Source organism: Egretta garzetta, unplaced genomic scaffold (genome assembly GCF_000687185.1).
Source record: "Egretta garzetta isolate BGI_Z169 unplaced genomic scaffold, ASM68718v1 scaffold175, whole genome shotgun sequence".
Classification (NCBI taxonomy): domain Eukaryota; kingdom Metazoa; phylum Chordata; class Aves; order Pelecaniformes; family Ardeidae; genus Egretta; species Egretta garzetta.
In genome coordinates, this window is record NW_009259860.1 from 1409266 (window position 1) to 1429644 (window position 20379).

The following is a 20379-nucleotide window of genomic DNA, read 5'->3' on the forward strand; positions in this document are numbered from 1 at the left end:
ATTAACTCGTACACAAACTGATACGGCTAAGAGCAATGAGCTCCTCTATCCTTAGCCAACATTTGCAATCCTAATATAGCTGGTTACATAGTCAACAACCCCCTTGCTCTCCGTGGCCTGTTTTTTTGCTGTCTGTCTGTATCAGACGAAGAGAAGTGATTAAATTCTGCTTAGGGTTTTTAACAATCTGCCAAATAGAATAAGAATTCTCTGTCGTATTCCATTAGTCTGATTTCTGTTTTGGAGTCCATAATATGGACAGAATCTTGAAATTTATAGATTTAAAAAAAAAATCTTAAAGTAAAGGCCATTTAGTGAATAGAAATACTTGTGTTTTTACTGCTGAGTTCCATGTAACACTACAAGGTTAAATTAAAATGCCAGTATTTCTGACAAAGCCAAAAAAAGCAAATGCATATCTCCCATCTCCTCCACTGCAGCAATTAAACAGTTTTAATGGTAGTAAGTTTTGATAATGAAAGGGGGAAAAACTGTCATTTCTTAAAAATCTGGTCATAGGACACAATCTAGATGCAAAAGCTGTTAATGACAAAATACATAAATCTGAATGTGATTGTTCCCTTGAAATGGCTTTCAAAATATTTTCAGTCATTCACATTCTTAACAGAAATGAACTACATCGCTAATGGACCCATGCTAGTGAATATGCATTAGGAGCACTGGATTTATAAATCAAATTTTATTTCTTTTCAGACATCAGCTACCCATCATCTGAATAAAGGAGACAACTAAAATATAATGGAAAAGTTTCGAGAGTCAGTGCATGTTGTCAGTGATGTCCAAACAAAAGCTGACTATGGCTAAAAAAACAGGGCCCCCCCCTGCCAATAAACTGCCCTTGATCACTTACAAGAGGGGAGCATCCCAGCAGACTCTGTGTGTATTAAAAAAAAGACTTGAAAGAGAAGAAAAAGTATCACACAGGTCACAGCGGCAGTCTCAATGGACCCCTCAGGGATTTCTGCTAGTCTCAGCCTTGTCATCCTCTATGCAGCTTTCCTCTCTGCCCAGAAAATGTCGATAGGAAAATGTTTGAGGGGCCTCTGGTGGAAATTTTTTCATTCTTTCTGCATTGACAGGATGCCAAATCAATATTTACTTCCCACTAACAAGCTGCTCGAGGTCTCAGTAGAAAATATTGTAGAGAATGCGGGAAGACACGATAATAAACAGCTGTCTGGCTATGAGGAAAACATGAATTGACTGGAAACAGGTCCACAGTAAAAGGTCACTGAAACCCATGAACTCCTCAGGTGTCCATATCAACTACTAACTTTAAAGGCACATAATAAAAAATCCCTTTTTCCTAAGAGGTATGAGAGAATGGATCCCTTTCACTCTAGCAAGCATTACACACTGTCTCAATAATTCAATTAACACATTTGCCAAGATCTGTGCAGGTTTTCTCCAGCATTGTTTCACTGGTTTCAGCCGTTAAGTTAGCTATCATGAATCCTTGCTTTTTATCTCTTTAGTTTTATCCAGTAATTCTTATTTTAAGAGAAATAAAAAGGAAATGCTACAAACCAAGGATTTTACATTGCCTTATCACAGTATAGTTTGGGACCATCAATGGCAACGTAGTTACAAATGCAGATTACTTACAACCTAAAACCACTTAGCTACTCAGAATAGAAAGTTGCAATTCATTAAGGAAAGAGGTAAATTTAGCACCTGTGCTTCAAGAAGTTTCTGTATATACTGCAGCCACTCTTTATCTTTTTCAAATTCCATTTTTGTCTTTGCTGTTTCCTAAAAATAGAAAAATATAGAAAAATATAACAGACACAGTATTTTGACACCACCTGAGAAGAACATAATGAACAATAAAGGAAATGTGTAACTGGATATACATTAAATTAATTAAATACATTAAAGGGAACTATGCCTGCAAAACTAGTTATCTGAAGCATATTCACCAAGTATGAGGGCTCTGTTAAATTTATAAACCTATCCTTGTCCGTCATGGTCCCTAGAAACGTGCACGGCATGTTCTTTTCACATCAATATACAGGTGTACCTGTGATCGATGTGTAAATTTTACGACTTCATTGTAAAGGTCCCCGAGTCTACACACTGATAAATGAAATATGTATCTAAAATTTGTGTAGTGTAAATTCATCACCTGTATTTTAATTTTGTTTTCTATTTATATTTAAGCAAACCTATGTGTTTTACACACATACTCAGAACAGTGATTACAACAAAATGTATAGGATGCAGAAATTACTTTGAGAATGAGGTAACCATGGAACAATTCTGTCAAAGTGAATCACTTTACAGGGGTGTATAAATGTTAGTAAATGGGCCAGAAATGGGTCCATTTTATTTGTATTCATGAATGTAACACATATCAGTGCATACACACCCAATGCACCTTTACTTAACCAACATGAAAACTCTCTTTTGTGACTTCTGTAATATAAAGCTCCAGTAAGGCCAAACCTAACCAGAGCGCTGTTACAGCCCAATAATGGCCAGCTCCTAGACACTCTTATTAAAGTAAGTGTACAGGCATTTTCATGTCTTATTTGATCATGCCTAAATAAATCTGGATAAGAAATCCTATTACTGTATCTATTTAATAGTGGGTGGTTTGATGAAACACTATCAAGTATTTCATAGTAAAATGTATGAATAGTAAAATGATAGAATCAACAAAAGAAGGCAATGGATTCCCCCAGAAACCATCTGTCTACTAGAAATACCTTTAATAGGTATCACAATTCAAGAAAGGAAGCATCAACGGAATCAATCTAGCACAGCAAGACACATTCTAATTTTGTTTTCATTAATGCAGTAGTCTATTTAAAATGTATAACCCTGCCAAATAGTCTCATGAAAAAGGAAACTACTAAAGGTTTTCAAATAATGTCGCTACATCTACATGCTCAAACCAGTATATTTATATTTTATTTATGCATGCCCAAAGTCTTGTCACCTTATGAGTCTCTAACCCGACCTTTTTATTTAAATCCAACTTTTCTGTTCTTTTTGTGCTGGATGCTGCACAATGAAATTCCAGTCTTTACCTGGAAATCTTTTCCCTCAAGAACAGAAAAATACAGCATCTTCCAATCTAGGCCCTTTTAACTGAAGAGTCCTTTAAATAACTTACCTCATCATCTTCTACTTCTAATATCTCCTCAAGATCAGTTGTTGAAACATTAAGGATAGATGCTGCCAACTGAACAGACTCTTGGGAAAGACCCTTTTTGCATGCTCTCACTTCTCCCTTTTTTTTTGCCTGTTTGATTTTTGTTCTCAGCTCTTGTACGCTGTGCTGTAATTCTCTGGTTAGAGCCTGGAAGATGCAAGAAAAAATAACCCGTTGCAATTTTCTTAAAGTGCAATCACTGTGGAGAAACCAGAATCATTTAGACTAAGCTCCTTTAGAGGGGAATTACCTTCATTCTGTGTTATTGGTTCAATAGGATACATGCTGTAATATTAAATAACATGGTATTTAGAACACGAAATATGAATGAACACATTAAACCAGAAAATGTTCTTAAATATAGGCACATTTTTTTTAATATCTTTAGCAAAATAACTATATTCATAATGCCATCAGTAGTAAGACAAAGCAGCTTCCAAAGAATCAGTTAAAAATCCTTCCCTGACCCAGACGACCAGAAATGTTCTTGAAATAACAACAGAAGCATCAGGCTTTACTGTGGCCGGAGATCTTTTTAAAGCTCATTCATACCTCACTGCATGAAGAATCATAGAATCATAGAATTGTTTAGGTTGGAAAAGACCTTTAAGATCATCAAGTCCAACTGTTAACCTAACCCTGCCATCAACCACTAAACCATGTCCCTAAGCACTTTTTTTTGTTTGTTTTTAAAGAAACACCAGTATACCTCTCTTCAAAACCTGAAGTTTTAGTTCCCATTAAGACAGGGTAATTCAAAACTGTCCTGGCTACTGATTCATCCTGATATAATTTTTACACTCTAAATCATCACTGTGGTGATTATCCATTGCTGATAAGCAGCACACCCTTGGAGCACACAAGCCCACCGTGTTATTATTCAAGGCTTGCATAGGAAGGGTGGTATTCTCTAAGCAGTTGGCCCATACAGAAGGCCTAGCCAGGCCAGGCAGTCTCTTTGCAAGGGTGCTCTTAGCAGACAGTAGGTGTTTTAAACAGATACCCGTTCAGGCGGTGGGAGGAAGATCAAGTGCCAGACCAGAACCACTGCAATTGTTCTTTATATGTGGCTTTGCAAGGTCTTAAGCAAGGGTGCCAAGAGAAACCTCAATTTTAGATCCCATTTCAGCTGTTGAAGACTTTTAGTTTGTTTTAAGCAAGAACTAGAGCTTGATAGGATGTCTCATGCTGCTAATGCTGTATAATAAAACCGCCTTTATTGTCATTACTACTATTACTAGTGACTAATAAAGACAAAAATAATAAAGGACATTTTTTCTATGATAATTTTTGAAATGTGGTATACATCACTAAGCTGGAAAGATGCTCGCAGCTTAAAAAAAACCCAGAAAAACAGAAGGATACTATTAAGAGAAAACTGTTTGAAAGATTTAAATTATTGGAAAAGAGAACCATTATCTGGAGTGGAAAAAGGGGATTACCAGGATTTAGTAAAGCTGACATAAAAACCTAGGAAAAGTAAAAAATAGAGACATGACTAGGCAAAAAATTGTACTCATGGTTAACAGGAAAGAAGAAACCCAGCAAGGGTGAGACCATTCTCCTTTGTTTATTTAAAACTAGAATAAAAGAAACAGTATGAAACATTTTGCTGAAAAGACTTTGTTGACCTGAATGAAAGCTGAATGGAGTCCAAACCTGATTTTGGTTTTTGTTCCCTAACACCACACAAGTACTGAGCTTGAATAATACCTTCCGCGGCTGAGCATGAGCCAAACTGCACAACAAAGAATTGATGGTTCAAGTTCCTACCTCTCCTGCTCCTAAAGTGCTCCAGTTCAGTGAAATACCACTAAGCGTTAGTATAAATCATTGGCTGTATAACTGGTTATTTTGTTTCAATATTTATGCAAGTATGACAAAAGCATTTTGTCAAAAGCAGAGCAAGCCAATTTTATTTAAAAATTGTTGTCTGAGAGACAAGAGCATTAACTCATTGTCAGAAGATCCTCCTAGCGTATACAACTTCCATGACTCAAGCAGGACTGTGATTGTCAACACAGGCACCTTGGCTCAGTTTAAAATGAGAGAATAAGGTTTTCTTTCGATCGTCGTTATGTGGGGCTCATCTTATTAAACTATCTCTCACCAGTAGCGGATAAACTCCTGAAAATTCTTTTTCTGCAGAGTGCTTTCATCTCATAGAAACTGACTGCAGAATTATGAAGGCTGTTTATTGGCATTTGGGGTAAAGTACTCCACAGCCTTTTGTGTATTCAAAATACAGTCATTAGAGAGCATTTGCTGATATATTTCAAAGAAAGCACAACAGATTCATCCCATCCCAAGATTTGTTTATTTTTCTACTGCTTCCCAACCTAATATTTTTCTGTATTTAGATAAAATATAATTATTAAAACCAAAATTACCCTACTACAAATTTGGGGAGAGGGGGTACAATGAAATTTGTCCCATTTTCTGATTCAAGTGTGGGTCCCTCCATCCACAGTATTTCCAACACAATATCTTGCACATAAACAGTTGAGAGGAATGAAAAAATTTGAAATGTAATGGACAGGGAGCTAGGGCAACTTGGACCAAGGTCATGGAAGGAAACAGACTAACAGAGGAGAGAGTCCTAAGTAAAAAAACCCACACACTATGAAAGAAAAAATTACAGATAAATCACAACGTGGTTTTGTAGCATTTGAAATGGTCCAACAGGAAACTGGCTCCTGCAACATGTAGGAGATGTATTTGACAATGGACAAATAAGCTCAGCGTTACTCTTTCAATCATAATTGAACCAGCTTCCCGAATTTTAAAAGTAAGGAGATCTCTCATCAGGCTAGAAGATGCACAGCTGTATACTGGTGCAAAGAGGAAATGTAAATTAAAGGAGTAAAATATCAAGGAAATTAACTGCAAAGTCACATGGAAAGACTACAAATAATGATAAATAGCTGAGCACAGACAAGCAAAATGCATGATAATAAACAAAGTCAAACACTCAGTTGAACATCTCAGACAACATACAAGCATTGACAGGTGAAAGTCTTATTATTGGATAAATTTTATTGCTGTATCCAAACTCCAAAACAGGTTCATGATGAATGAACAATCTTATAGCAAGAGCAACACTGGATCCCAGAAACTACACCTCCACTGCACTTGTCTCTTATTTGGAGTTCCAGAAGGGAAGGTACCAGAAAGACCCTGGTATAGCAGCAATTTTTAAAAAAAAAAAAAAAACCAAACAAAAAAACAAAAAAAGAAAAAAAAAACAAAAAAGGAAGTTTAAACAAAAATCAAGGAAAGAGAAAATTACAACTAATAGGTTTTGATAGGCAAGAATACGTTATATATAATCACAGTAGATCATACATATAGAAGACCTGCACTTCAATTACTTTTTTCCCTGAGCTGTTCTAATACACTGAAGCATGGGCTTTCATCATATGTGAAAAACAAGGCTACTTTATGGAGTTTCAAATAGGACTCTCAGAGGCCAGCTATTTTTGAACCTGTCTTTTTCACATTATTAAGTTGTAATAATAATGTTTTTATACACATTTTTCACTGGATAAGTGCCTTAAAAAATGATAGCCTCCCTGTGAGTTCAAGTTGCTCTTTCTGTTGATATATCCTCATCTGTCATATAAGAATATATTCATGTGCTAAATTGTTTACTTATTAGTGATTTGATTTATACATCAGTTCACGCTTTACTACTGAAATGTTCAGGGACAAAGTGACACAGGTCTTTAACTGAGCTATGAAGAACCATTTCTAACTGAAAATGACAAAAACCTAAGAGTTAAGCAACACAGGTTTTGTTGGTGAGTGTACTGAAGCCAGTATAATATCGTTCTTTGATTAAGAAATTGATCTGACGCATTCTGGAGCAAAGTGTAGGACTTTAAGCTAAAACACTTCCCACTGTGTATTTCAGAATTGCTTGTTTTTAAAACATAGGTGATACAAACTGCCTGCAATGAAATCAATGCAGAATATGACTTCAGTACTGTATTGACGTATGATAACAATGCCTTTATTAGTACTAGTAATACTAGGATTTGATCTTTTCTCTTTGTTTCTCTTTGGTGTCAAATCTAGGGGATATTTTGTTAGTAAAGCCATTTTCCCAACTTAGATGTTACTGTCAGAGCTATTCCTGTGGGACACACTTAGCTTGCTACCAGCCAACTAGAAGAGGAATCCCTGATTAATTCCTGAAAACAAATCTAAACCACATCTTGTCGGACCAGTGCAATTGCTACTGGTCCAACTAGAAAAAAAAAGCTTAAAATTCTAACAACATGAGCTTGAAGTACCCAGCTCTTTTTAATCAGTAGCAATTGTTGCATTATCTACCAACTCCATATGATTATATAGTATATATTATGTCTACTGGGTTGCATACATTTCTAAAATATGTCCCTTATAAGGCTTTTGACTTTATTTTCATCACCCAAAATATTAATTCTTAACATAACAATTTAGCTTTGGTCTCAGCACACAAACACTTTTTAGCACTATATCTTTTCCCAGTTTTGAGATGTATAAAGACAAAGGTCTTTCTTCATCTAAAAGGTCATATTTAATTAAACACTCAAAGAAGCTGTGGTGATACACAGAACCTGACAACACACTGTTACTAAGGGTTTTACATCCCAAAAAGCTCTGAACCTGGAATTGATACAAATTGATCAATGGCCCCAAGTAATGCCATATGATGATGTCAATGCCTAAAATTATTCTCGTAATTACCATGTTAATTTACACAATCTATTGTTATTGTTTGTAGTATAATAAAACTTAATGGCCCCAAGACAGACCAAAGTCTGATACTAGCAATGTAGCTCTGTATAGCTAGATTTCAGTCTTGCACTGGTGCAGATCTCATGGCATAAGCCATGGCTCACATTAGTTATGGAAAATTTTAAGCTTTACTGTGCTTTGTACAATAGTAATAAAGTTGTGATGGGTCTGGCTGGGATGGAGATAATTGTCTTCTAGCAGCTCCTATAGTGCAGGGACATTTCATACCATATAAGATCTTGCTCAACAAGGAAAACTGAGTGGGATGGAGGATTGGTCTGGCAGGTAGACTTACCTCAGCGCAACAGTTTTCTTGCTTTTGCTCTTCCTATTCTCTTCTCAGTCTCACAGGGACAGAAACTACGTGGTGTTTAGCTGCTGTCAAACAACCACAAATGTATAGAACAGTGTAAGATACAGAAAAATTCTATACATATTTTGTGTGTAGTTCAATATGAAACTGTCATTAAGATACATGTAGTGTGTTCTTAGAAACTCACTTGTTTTGTACATTGGGATGGTGTAAGGATGTGACCCAGAGCATTACACTGAAAATTAAATGAAAAATCTTTTCTGCAACAAGGTTAGTTTCCTAAAGCAAAGTATTGTGAAGATGTTGCAGCTGCCTGTGGAAAACAAGATCTTAATTTCATAGAACATAGACCCTATTTTTGTGGCAGAACAATTATTGCTGGCCTAAAGTTAGGGCAGATCCTAGCCTGTAAAAGGTTGAGGGACCATTACCACTCCAAATAGCTCATGATCAACAAGACAAAACAGAATGAATGGACAAAGTGACACAAAGGGATGATGTCATGCACTGTTTCAGCAGCTGAAACAAGCATTCAAGTTTCTTTAATGAAAGTACAGTTATTTGGTCCTTGTTGCCTCTCTAAAAATGACTTTCAAAATACTTTTAGTAATAATGTTTAAGCTGATCTCACAGCACGATTGCTCTATGTCAGAGAAAAGAAAAACCCATCTATAGTCATTTAGTTTTTATATATATTATTTAAGTTACCTCAACTAGCTCCTTCACTTGAACAAATACACCTTCTAGGCATAACTTTTTTTTGATCAGAAAAGGGACAAGAGTGTAAACAAGAAATAAAGACAAGACAGACCACTGCAATAGATTTGTCTGGCCAAGGGCTCTAACATGTAGCATTCTGACCTATAGGAACGAGTCAGCCTCAGGAGGTTAACTTAATTCTTATGATCCCCAGAGATCACATGTGATTTCAGAGACTCCAGCAGATGCCTTGAAAGTAGAGTGTAAAGGTGTAGAGGAGATATAGTCCAGTCTTACCTTCTTCCACCAACTTCAGTATTCAGTACTGTCTGAGAATGCTATTGCCAAATATTAAAGGGGTAGTAACATTATTTTACCAATGTCACACAGGTCACATTTATAATGTGATATGTTGGGTTTATTTACCCATCTTTCATCACAGTTTCTGCTTTGGTTCTAAAATTTATCAACATATATGTTCAAGCTACGTGGCTCAGCTCTTGTATTTATTTGTACGTATTTGGAGGAATTAAGATAGGCTTTTACTGTCTTTTCCATTAAGAATAAAGTAAACAAACAAGCTGTAGAATGCACTAAAGCCCAAACAAAACAAAAAGATACACTCAAGGGAATATCAGAATGACAATATTATCTAAAAGCTAGCAGAGCTGCAAAGTTTCAAAGGCTAATTCAATAAAGAACTGAAAGGGAGAAATACATCCAGTAAAGCTAGGTATCAGGTTGATATATATGATTTACAATAAACAATCTTATGTTGATTGGCACTGAGAATAGTGCTCACAACGTCACAGAGATCAGTGGAAGATGAAAGCACACACTGCCTGGAAGAAATGCCTCACCTGATGACCTGTAAGAATTCCATTTTACAGAAAGATTGAGAAATTGCAGTATGGACACACAAAATAATGTGGTTCTGTGGTTGGATCTACAACCTGATTTTTCACATCCATTAATACAAGCAAATCTGAACAGACCCGAGCATAGCTAAAGATCTAACAGACAATATCTGAAAAATTAATTGAAGCAATTTAAAATACTACCAGTCTCCTCTACCCTTGTGGCAAAAGACACCTCCAGTTTGCAGTCCAACATCCTAGCCCAACCCTGTCTTCTTCATGCCTCTGAGCTATGGATGACACCGTGAAATAGAAAAGGTCAATTCAGTAATATCCCAAACACAATTCTAGTAAGGACATCTGCAAAAGTGTAGACAGATTTGCACAGTGTTGTTTTTCAACTACTAATGCTAAACCCACCATGGCTTTCCTGAAAAAGCCCTTGAATCACAGAGTATAAGAGGGGCCTCAGGATTTCGGTATTTGAATGCAAAATTTAGCTTCCTGGCATTTAGAACTGCAGATCAAAAAGCTGGTTAAAATGCAATAAGGAAGAAAAGTATTAAGGTACATTGATAGAAATGAGAAACTGTAGTTTATATTTCTGTAGAGAAGTACACAATATATACTTAAGAGTATATTTGTAAATTCCTTTTGTGATTCAAAATTAGAGGTTTTTTTATTACTGGTCAGCTTTTTCTCTTCTTGTTTTCTAATCCTCTTTTGATAACTCTTTAGTTGTCACAATTTCATTTAATGCCTGAAATCTTGTCATAAAAATCTGTTTCTTTTCACAGATTTCTTTATAACATGGCTTTAGGTAAAATGAAGCCACTCTTATCACATCAGCTGGGCACCACATGTATAGAACATATAGCAGGTACTTAACTGACATGAGGGACATTTAGTCATATATAATATTACAGCTTTACAGTCATCTAACCTCTCCTGTACATTAAGATTTAAGGCTGTTAGAAACTTAAGTTGTAGACCCAAACATTTTCAGACTGATGGTTTTTTTTTAAGTATCAGCGAACACTCCATAGTTTCATTGTACTGTTGCTAAATTTTCAACATAATTACCATGTTTTGTGACCTATAACAGGGAAAAAATAATAGTTTTCTTTATAGCAGAAAATGAGTTGAAATATGTATAATCAGCATGGGATGACAGGCAGAATATTTCTGTCAAAATATATTGGTTTCTAAAACTATATTTATGTGAAATGGGCAATAATAATAATTTAAAGTCCTATTTACTTCAGCATTTAAGTCCTACCTCATTTACATTAATTTTTTTCCCTGCTGTAAATTCTTTCGTTTCAACGGAATTACCTCTGATTTACACAGGTACTAGCAGAACTAGCATCATTCCTTTAAAACATCATATATTACAGTTATTTACACAGAGAAAAAAAAAAGGCACTGACGGAGATTAGAGCTTCACACACGTGTAGTAAGAGATGTCTGGGGTCTCAGAGAGTCTATTATCTGAACAGTTAGGGCAGACAAAGTCAGCACAGTTATACCGGACATGGCAAACAAAGAATATTCAGGGCAGACCAAGAAATACTGAGGTGAAGCAACACTCCAAAGGTCACATAGCAGGTCAGTGACCAAGATGTGAAGAGCACCAAGATTTCCTGATAGTTCAGTGTCTGAGCTTATGCTATCTTTCTGCAGAAACACACACAAAGCATAAAAACTATAAACCAGATGCCCTGTGTGAGACCACTGCACTGCTGAAACAAACGTGTTTGAAACCTAATTTAAGAGGTCAGCTCTGGCATTCCTTATAGTCTTAAAAAAATTCCATAAATCTTACCAACTGTCTTTTCTTAACATACTGTCACTTGTTTTTTTTACAATTCCACCCTCGTAGAGCAATTCCGACCTCTCCGTAGCTCTTTCAGTACGCCTGCTGGGGAATCCCCTTGACTCCCACCTTACTGTGGAGACTTCACAAGGCTCTGTATACGGGTGCTTTCTGTCCTCTCTGCTTCAGCTTGCTTTCTTACTAATCTGATTAACATACATTGAACAATTATTTCTACGTGAACTCTTAAATAAATCATTATGGAGAACTTTCTCCTCCTTTCCAAGTTTTGCTATTTTTCCTGTCGTTTGCCAAAAAGTGTTCCAATCACTTCAAGCCCAGAGCTTTTACTTTTTTTTACTTTTTACTTTGAGCACTTTGTACTCAATGTGTCCATCCCCCAAGTCTTCCAGTTAGCCCTTTTTCCAGTCAACATCATTTCTATCTTTTACACCCTGAACTGGCCATTATCTTTAAACTAGGTATCTTTTTATCTCCAGATTATGCACAGGGTTGAGTATTAGCTTTAAAAAAGCAGTGTCTCCAGGCCATTTAAAGGAATCACAGGTAGCTCCCAGCGGAGCCTGTTGCAGTCTCATCTGCTGAAAAACTTGGAAGACTTTTTTTTCTTGAGGAAGAAAAGGAAGTTATTTGCAAGTTGGTGTAAATAGTTTCCTGTTCGGCTCTAGTTTGTTGGATCTGTTTACACAGTATCTACTACTAGAGAGTCACAGACTATGAGAATGGTTCCCAGGCACTGCAAGAAAAATGAAAGTAGCACTAATATCAACAAAATCACCTGTGTGAGTCAGACATGCATCTAAACTTTGCATAAGCCATACACGTTCAGCTACCAAAACCTGACATACCTTGCAGTTTGGTTACATAGGTTAAATCATTTAAATAAATCCCTCTAAACTCTTAATACAAAGGAGGATATAAAAAAAAAATCCAATATATTTTAAGCTACATCTGTTATCATCTCTACCTATCATAGTCAAAAAACAAAGTGAAGTGCTATCATTCTAAGCCTAAAAAGCAAAGAAAAAGAAGAGTAAGGAAAAGCTTTTCAAAATCTTTCTATTTACTCTTCATTTTCAGTAATCAAGATTTTATCCATTAAGACATCTACATTATATGCTGTTCCTGGCATACTGTATGCATCACTAACCATATGCCTTCTGTAAACTATAAGAGTTCAGCCATTCACTTCATTCATTAAAATTCATAGGGCCTATTATTCTGTTTACAGTCTAATAGATATTCACTGTCACTATTCAGGCCTCTGATTCAATTTGCCTAAATCCCAGATGCAGAGTAATCCTGATGGAGATTAGCTTAATTTATCACCAATTTCTTCTCAGAACCAAGAAAGGTTGGTATTTCATAATAAAAGCTGTGTTTCTCCTTTTTTCCTAAAGCAGCATGTATAGTGAAAAAGAAGCAATAAATGACTGATTTTTTTTAATGGTGAGATTTTTTTTCAGTCACACAAATTTTGCTTTGCATATAGGACGTCTTCTCTTAAAGGTGTGTATTCTGCAGATAAGAATACTGATTCTCATCAGACTGGAACACATCCCTGGAAGGAAATATTATGCTGATTCTGTCTGAACACAGATTGGCAGACTCATCATCTACTCCATACAATACAAAATAATCACTTTGGGTATACTTTTCTAGGTAAAGTGTTGACAGTTTGGAGTGTAGTAAATGAAATATACTTATCTTTAGGCTTTTAAGTGTTCCCAGTGGGGAACATTTTCTAGCAACTTAAAGGTGTCCACTTTCAAATCAAAACTGACACTGCTGATTTATGTAAGTGATACTATCTGCTGTTCTTTGCAAAATGTCCCAGTGACCTGCTGAAGAAACCTTTGTTTGGTCAAACAACACTTCCAAATTGGCACGGTTCATATACAATGTGTAAACTTTTCAAAATAAATGAATTTTCATCTGCACAGCAAACTATAGTTCTATTTCAATAAAAAGTTAGGCCATTTTTACCAATAATAAAATTTAACAATTACCTATTGTGCTTAGCATTTTTAGATCATTCAAATGGCATCCCGCATCTAATCTGGCTACCCATATCAAAAGCATGTTCTACACACCTTGAGCCTGGGAGAAGTTGGAGCAGTAGTACTGCCAAGGAAACTGAATCCAGAGGTTTTGAGAATACATTCACCAATGGAAATGTCCTATGAAGAATATTTCTTACTGTCTCACGATAACTGGAGAATTCCGAGAGTCCCCTGCAAGGATTTACTTCTATCCAAAGAACTGACTTTGTAGCTGGAAGTACAGGCTGTAGCTGTTTACTTGTGCTGCTCTCTTGTTGGAAAGGAGATGATAAAAACAAACAATATTTCCCAAATATTTGAGCCTCCCAACACAAAATTATGTCTATTTTTTTTTTTTTTTTTGAGCTAAAGAGCAAACAGTACATTATCTGCATATGGCCATTCTCAGAAGAACATGTTTCCTGGCAATGCTCTATCTTCCCTGGCACAGATCAGTTCAAGAGAAAAAGACAATGATGGTAAATAACAGAAATTTGACAAATGACGGGAATTTTTAACATGGAAATGGTGAGTTGTTAATTAGACTTATTCTTAGTACGAGGAAGAAGTTTCATCTGACATTTTCAATTAGCATTGCCACTAAAGGGCAGACCCAGCACCTCTAGCCTTCAACCATGTAAACCTGTCCCTGCTCTGACCCCCTGTGGTACACAAAAGCTGGTGCTCTGGCTTTTAATAGGTTGACTGCATTTTCATGAGGTAGCTTACAATTGACCCATATAATGTTTATGATGACATTTCATAAATGGAGGAGGGAGGTAGTTTCACAGGGGCAGAAATGAGCAGTGAGGGTCACTAAGAGGTGGAACTTTTTATCAGAATTTACCTTAAACTGCGTATTAAACTACAGCCCAACATGGCAGTGAGAAAATAGGCCACGCCAAAATCGATGCCAGGATTCAAGGTAAACTGCAGAAAGGTAAGAGAGACTGACACTATAGCAGCCTTCCCATACCTGAAGGGAGCCTACAAGAAAGCTGGTGAGGGACTTTTTACAAGGGCACGTAGTGATAGGACAAGGGCTTTAAACTGAAAAAGGGTAGATTTAGATAAGACATAAGGCAGGAATTCTTTATGAGGGTGGTGAGGCACTGGAACAGGTTTTCCAGAGAAGTTGTGGGTGCCTCATCCCTGGAAGTATTCAAGGCCAGGCTGGATGGGGCTTTGAACAACCTGATCCAGTGGAAGTTGTCCCTGCCCATGGCAGGGGGGTTGGAGCTAGACGATCCTTAAGGTCCCTTCAACTCAAACTATTCTGTGATTCTGTGATACACAGGGAAATAAGGTAAGCTGACTGAATGGCAAATGACTGGCCCAGAACATCTCTCAGCGACGCAGAGGTGGAATAAGGCCTCTGACATGCGTGGCTGCATGTAGCTGTATGTTAAACAATACAGCAAGGGGGAAATGCACTTAGCTTAAGCCCTGCTCTGAGCAGCAGAAATGAGGGCAGACGTCTTAAGAGAGTGAGTGTTAGATCCCTGAGTAGATCTGCTAAGCTTGCCAAGTAAGCTGCCATGGGTCTTCATTTTGGCAGTCAATTCTATCAGATGGTTATACTGGAGACCTATCAAGAACAATGCCAGAACAGACCAGATGTGAACTGTGCTTCAGTGGGTATCCTCTGTGGAGGGCAGACAAGTCCCAAATCACAGAGGCATTATGGAAGTGAGAAATGCACTCAGCTGCCTTTGAAGCATTCAGCCGCCATCACCTATTTATTATAGTTGCTGCTGAATACATGTGCCTTATCAAAACTTCAAAACATCTTCCTCAAGGTCAGCAAAGTTCTGGTATTTTCATGCTCAAGCAGATGTCATCACCGCAGATCAACTTACAGAATTGAGTTTTGCTGAGGCACAAGTTGAATGGGACAGACAACACTACTGAGACTTGAGCTTACAAGGATCTCTAACAGCAATATATGGTCAAAGTCTAGGTGAGCCAAAAAAAAGAAAAAAAGGGTACAGTAATGCAGGAAAACAGAATTCCTCAAGAATTAGCCAGAATTTTGGACAGTTTCATAGCAAACTAGTATGCTGTACCCTATTTTTGATAGACATCCAGTCAAGTAGTCTAATAGTTTTTTAACTTTATCCAATGGCTGTTTTCTGCATGTGTTGTCACAGGCACTACAAACAAACCAGAACATTTTGCTCTGGTTGTGGTGCTGCACATAGCTGGCAAGATCCACCTGAGGATCTGATAGTGCAAAACATGTTACAGAAAACACTGAACAATGGTACACTACAGAAACTGAATGCATGGTTCAAAGAGAATTTATGGTGCTGGTGTGGAAGCTGGATGGGATGAAAACACGTAGTTTTATAAAAGGCATCTAAAATACTCTCAGAGCCACCTGGTTCTCCTTACAGGTAGTTTGTGTTCTTCTGTAATAAAAATGTTTCATTGGGCCTAGCTTACATTATACATACAGCCTTACTTTCATTACTATTTATCAATCTTCATAAATGCCATTGACAAATTTTATCAAGATTTGATCTCTATTCTATGAGAATGTTTAATAATCAAGTTTAGCTCTGATCTTTACAGAACTCTAGAAACACCTAAATTTCATGAATTACTTTTCAGATCACCCACACAGGCCATTTTTACTCCATTTAACATATTATTGATATTGCATAGCCTACATTTTTTATCTGAATATCTCAGTGTCAGATCAGACATCTTAAAAAGCAGTATATTAAAATGAATAGTAACCTTTATCAACTGACTTGTACTGCCTTCCAGAAAAAAGATTTATTCAATGCAACTTATTTTACATAAAGCCATTCTAAGAATTGTAACTATACTCCTATGCTCTAATACTTTAATAATTTAATCTCCTATCAGATTTTCACTATTTTAGCCAGAAATGAGGTCAGACTAAATGACCTAAAAATACCTATCCTGACTGCCTTTTCTGAATATTGATTCAATATTACCATTCTTTTAGACTACTCTAATACTTATGGCAGTGTTATAGTATATATGCACTTTGAATGCTTATCCAAAATGAGGATCAGCAACAATAAAATTCCTTAACCAGCCCTATAAAGTTGTAAGCTATAAAAGTTCTCAATTTAAAAATACTACTTCTTTCTAGAAATTGTTTAAAGTCCTCCCTTGGTTCCTAATATACTGGGGTGTTTCATCATCCTCATATAACATTAGCTTACTTCCTTCCAGATACAAACCAGAAATATTCATACAAGACTTCTATCTTTACACAGTTACAAAGCTGTTTTATCTATTTAATAATGGGTCTTATTCAGCCTCTAATAGCTATCTTATTACTAGTACATTTTTAAATCCTGCCCCTTTACTATTGTTCTTAGCCTTGCTACCCACAGATTCGATCTTGATATCTTTAGCCTCTTCTCCATGCTCCATACTCTATTGCTGCTCATATTTTCAGGTTATTATCTATAATGCATTTTCCAATTCCTTTGTATTGCCTTTTTATTTCTAAATATTGTGGTCTCTATCCTATCTAACTGAAATAGATATTTATAAGAAGCTACCCTCTAATTATGGAACTGTGGTTTTTGGTTACTTAATAAACTGATACAGTGCTCAATTTCTATTCATATTTTCTACTAGCCTGTATCTTGCTCGTAACAGCTCTGGAGAAAGGGGCTGCTCTGAATCAACCTATTTTAGGTTCCCTGTTGATTCCCACTGAACGTAATTTAGGACATAACACCTGATCCCTATACCACACTCCAAAAAAATATGTCCAATAATGACTTACAGCACACTGGATGCAGCAACTTTTGATTGCAATTATTTCTTCCTCAATTTTTAGGAACTATTACTAGATCTTACAATCTAGCAATTTTAGTTAGTTGCATAAGTGTTCGAAACTTGGCTCCCCATAGCAATGCAATGCTTTATTTGAGCAACACTTTATTGTACATTACAAATACGTGCTCATCAAGTAACTCATCATATCCTCTAATTTGATCCAGTGGTGTATATCGGATTCCTACCAGAAACCTCTCCCCCAGGTTTTGTAACTTAGTACTTGAGCCAAATGGATTCAGGATCCTGTGGTTCTGAGTTATCAATAACTCTGAAGGCAAGTAGCAGTGTCTGCTATAAACAGAATGAGACACACATCTTCTCTGAAGTTCCTCTGTTGTCCTATTATTAGCTCTAGCTATTAATTAGCAATGCTGAAATTTAATTGTTGTATGTTAAAAAAAGAAATATATAATGTCAAGAGAGACATGGAACAGCTAGAAAAAGTAACTGCATTCAGTGGATTAATGGGAATTGCACTCAAGAAAGAAGTAAGGCTTGTGATCAGAATAGCAGGCAAAGAGAAGAGGGTCATACAAGTATGTTAAACAGGTTAAGCAAGAGACTGTTTAAACTTGATTAAACTTGATCTCTGTACAGAAAAACTTATTTGAGTTACTGAAACTTGAGTGAGAACTGAGGTCACGGGAAAACTGACAGCCACCTGGAAGGAAAGAGTAGAAATGAGACAGACCAGACTTCAAATGAAGAGCTGATACAGGAAGGAGTACTGCTACATCTTATTGTGCCACCTCAATCCTCCTATGCAGGTTATAGCATCAGATATCTAAGAGGTATTTTAACACGGTTTACTTGATATGCTACAGAATTCCAATGAAATGCTGAGGATTTTCAACTATATTTTTTACAGTGGTATACTGTGAATCTGATTTCAGACAACTTTTTGTCCATAAATATTTAGTACCTAACTAACAAAGCAGTCTACTGAGGAACTCCCTGTTCATCAATATTTGACTTATAGACAGCATCTTTATTTTCAAGAAATCTTTCTGCAGAGCAACAGTAGTCAGCAAAAATGTTATTTTAAATGTGCATGCATATTCTTTTATCCAGGGGAGAAACTACATATTTAACTTTATTAGCCTATTATATTATTATTATTATTGAAACTATATATTAACATTCTTTTCACATTCAGTACAACCCTGTAAATGCTTATGAATATTCATGGTAACTGACAGAGAATCAGTCATCTTATTCAACAATGAAGTATCATAGTAGTTGCTTATAGGTGATTTTCCACATTACAGCTACTTTTGAGACCAGAAGATCTTTTACTTTTTTATTTTCTAATTTTTGACAAACTTTTCAGTATGGAAGTATGTAAAGTATTGATAGTAAGAACAATTGTTTATCTCCTTTGTCTATAATTGCTACTGCAGTTTATTCAGTTAAGTAATTCCAAAATTTATAGCAGCCTGAATGGAGACTGAATTGCATATCTCTGTCATCAATGACATAGGAGTATTTAATTAAAGAAACTGGAGAATACATTAGATTAATTCAGACTTTCCCATACTTAGCCAAAAATAAGCATGTAGCTGTGAAAAGAACCTTCATTTCTTGCTCTTACAGGAAACACCCCATATTGGAAGAAAGTACATTTTCCCAGTAACAGTTTGCTCATGAATAGGCAAGATACTTCTGAATCACGGGGCACAGTGATCAGTTTTGTACCACTTTCCCAAGGATTATGACACAAGGCAAACAGAAGATAGCCTTTCTTTTAATCACAAACTTAAAAATTAAAATAACTCATTTTTTTATGGCACAGGTACATTTTTTTTCATGAAAGTCAATACTCATTTCCACCTTGGGTATTTTAGCTTACCAATTCTTTGAATTTAGTATTTTAAAGTGTATTCAACATTGTTCAGTCTTTTTTCATAATGAAGTTCATGTGAATTTTGCAACTGAACTGAACATGGATGGTTGTAGAGTGACTTGTTATCTGATGATGACAGAAAGAAGCTAAAATGCACAAGTACTTAAATTACTAATTATCAATCCACAGTGGAAAGTTATTAATGAAGAGAGAACTATATATGCCTTCTTTTTACAGTGCATCAAAATACCACTGGTCTTTACTTGAGATGCTATCAGACTTGCTCAAACATATCTGAAAGGAGCTCACCTCTACAGAAATCCAAGAACAGTGGAGAAGTGGATCTTTTTCATGGGCTAGTAAGATATAACCTTGTCTGAAAGTGGGTATATAGTTGATAAATGCTAAATTCAATATAGATATATACTGAATAGGCATTATAATTCTTAGTTTTGTAGTAGATATATATAATAATATTTATATATCAAATGTTAAGTTACAAAACACAGATCAGTCCTTTCTGCAGAACTTCACACTGAAGTAGTATTATGAAGTGATCTCTGTAACACTAGAGACACAGTATCATTGCATGATGTGCTGTAGCAGATTTTGAAGTATTTAACCAAAAGAAGAAAAGAATATTCCACATACTGCTTTTATACTGTTTTCAATTTTGCAATATAGAGGCTTTCTTATTTAATATTTCTGCAATAAAAGTAATGCATGTGGAAAATGAGGTAATTCACAATAATCAACAGATACGAATTATTTTCTTAAATATGTGTTGAGAAATTTTTTTTTTGCAGAGTAATTTGCTACACGACTAAGCACTTTTTCTTGGGAACAAGTATGCTGGCAGCCATATGCAAAAATATGACCAATAGAAATTATGGAAGTCTATGGAGGTCTAGGAGAGAGAACTAGAGCCATTTACTCTTTCTCCCTGTGTAGACCAGTTTAGAGCTGACACCAGGCCAGTGAAGATTGTTCCACAACAGGG

General features: G+C 36.0%; 1 protein-coding gene across 1 annotated transcript in view; it reads right to left on the reverse strand.

The window, feature by feature from the left end:
- Window positions 1–20379, reverse strand: part of CNTLN (centlein) — a 179798-nt gene that overhangs the window by 6174 nt on the left and 153245 nt on the right. Inside the window, exons 24-25 of the mRNA XM_035895579.1 lie at window positions 3140–3325; window positions 1696–1773 (exon numbers count right to left, since the gene is read on the reverse strand). Of these exons, the coding sequence (XP_035751472.1) occupies window positions 1696–1773; window positions 3140–3325 (264 nt within the window). The remainder of the gene's footprint in view (window positions 1–1695; window positions 1774–3139; window positions 3326–20379) is intronic.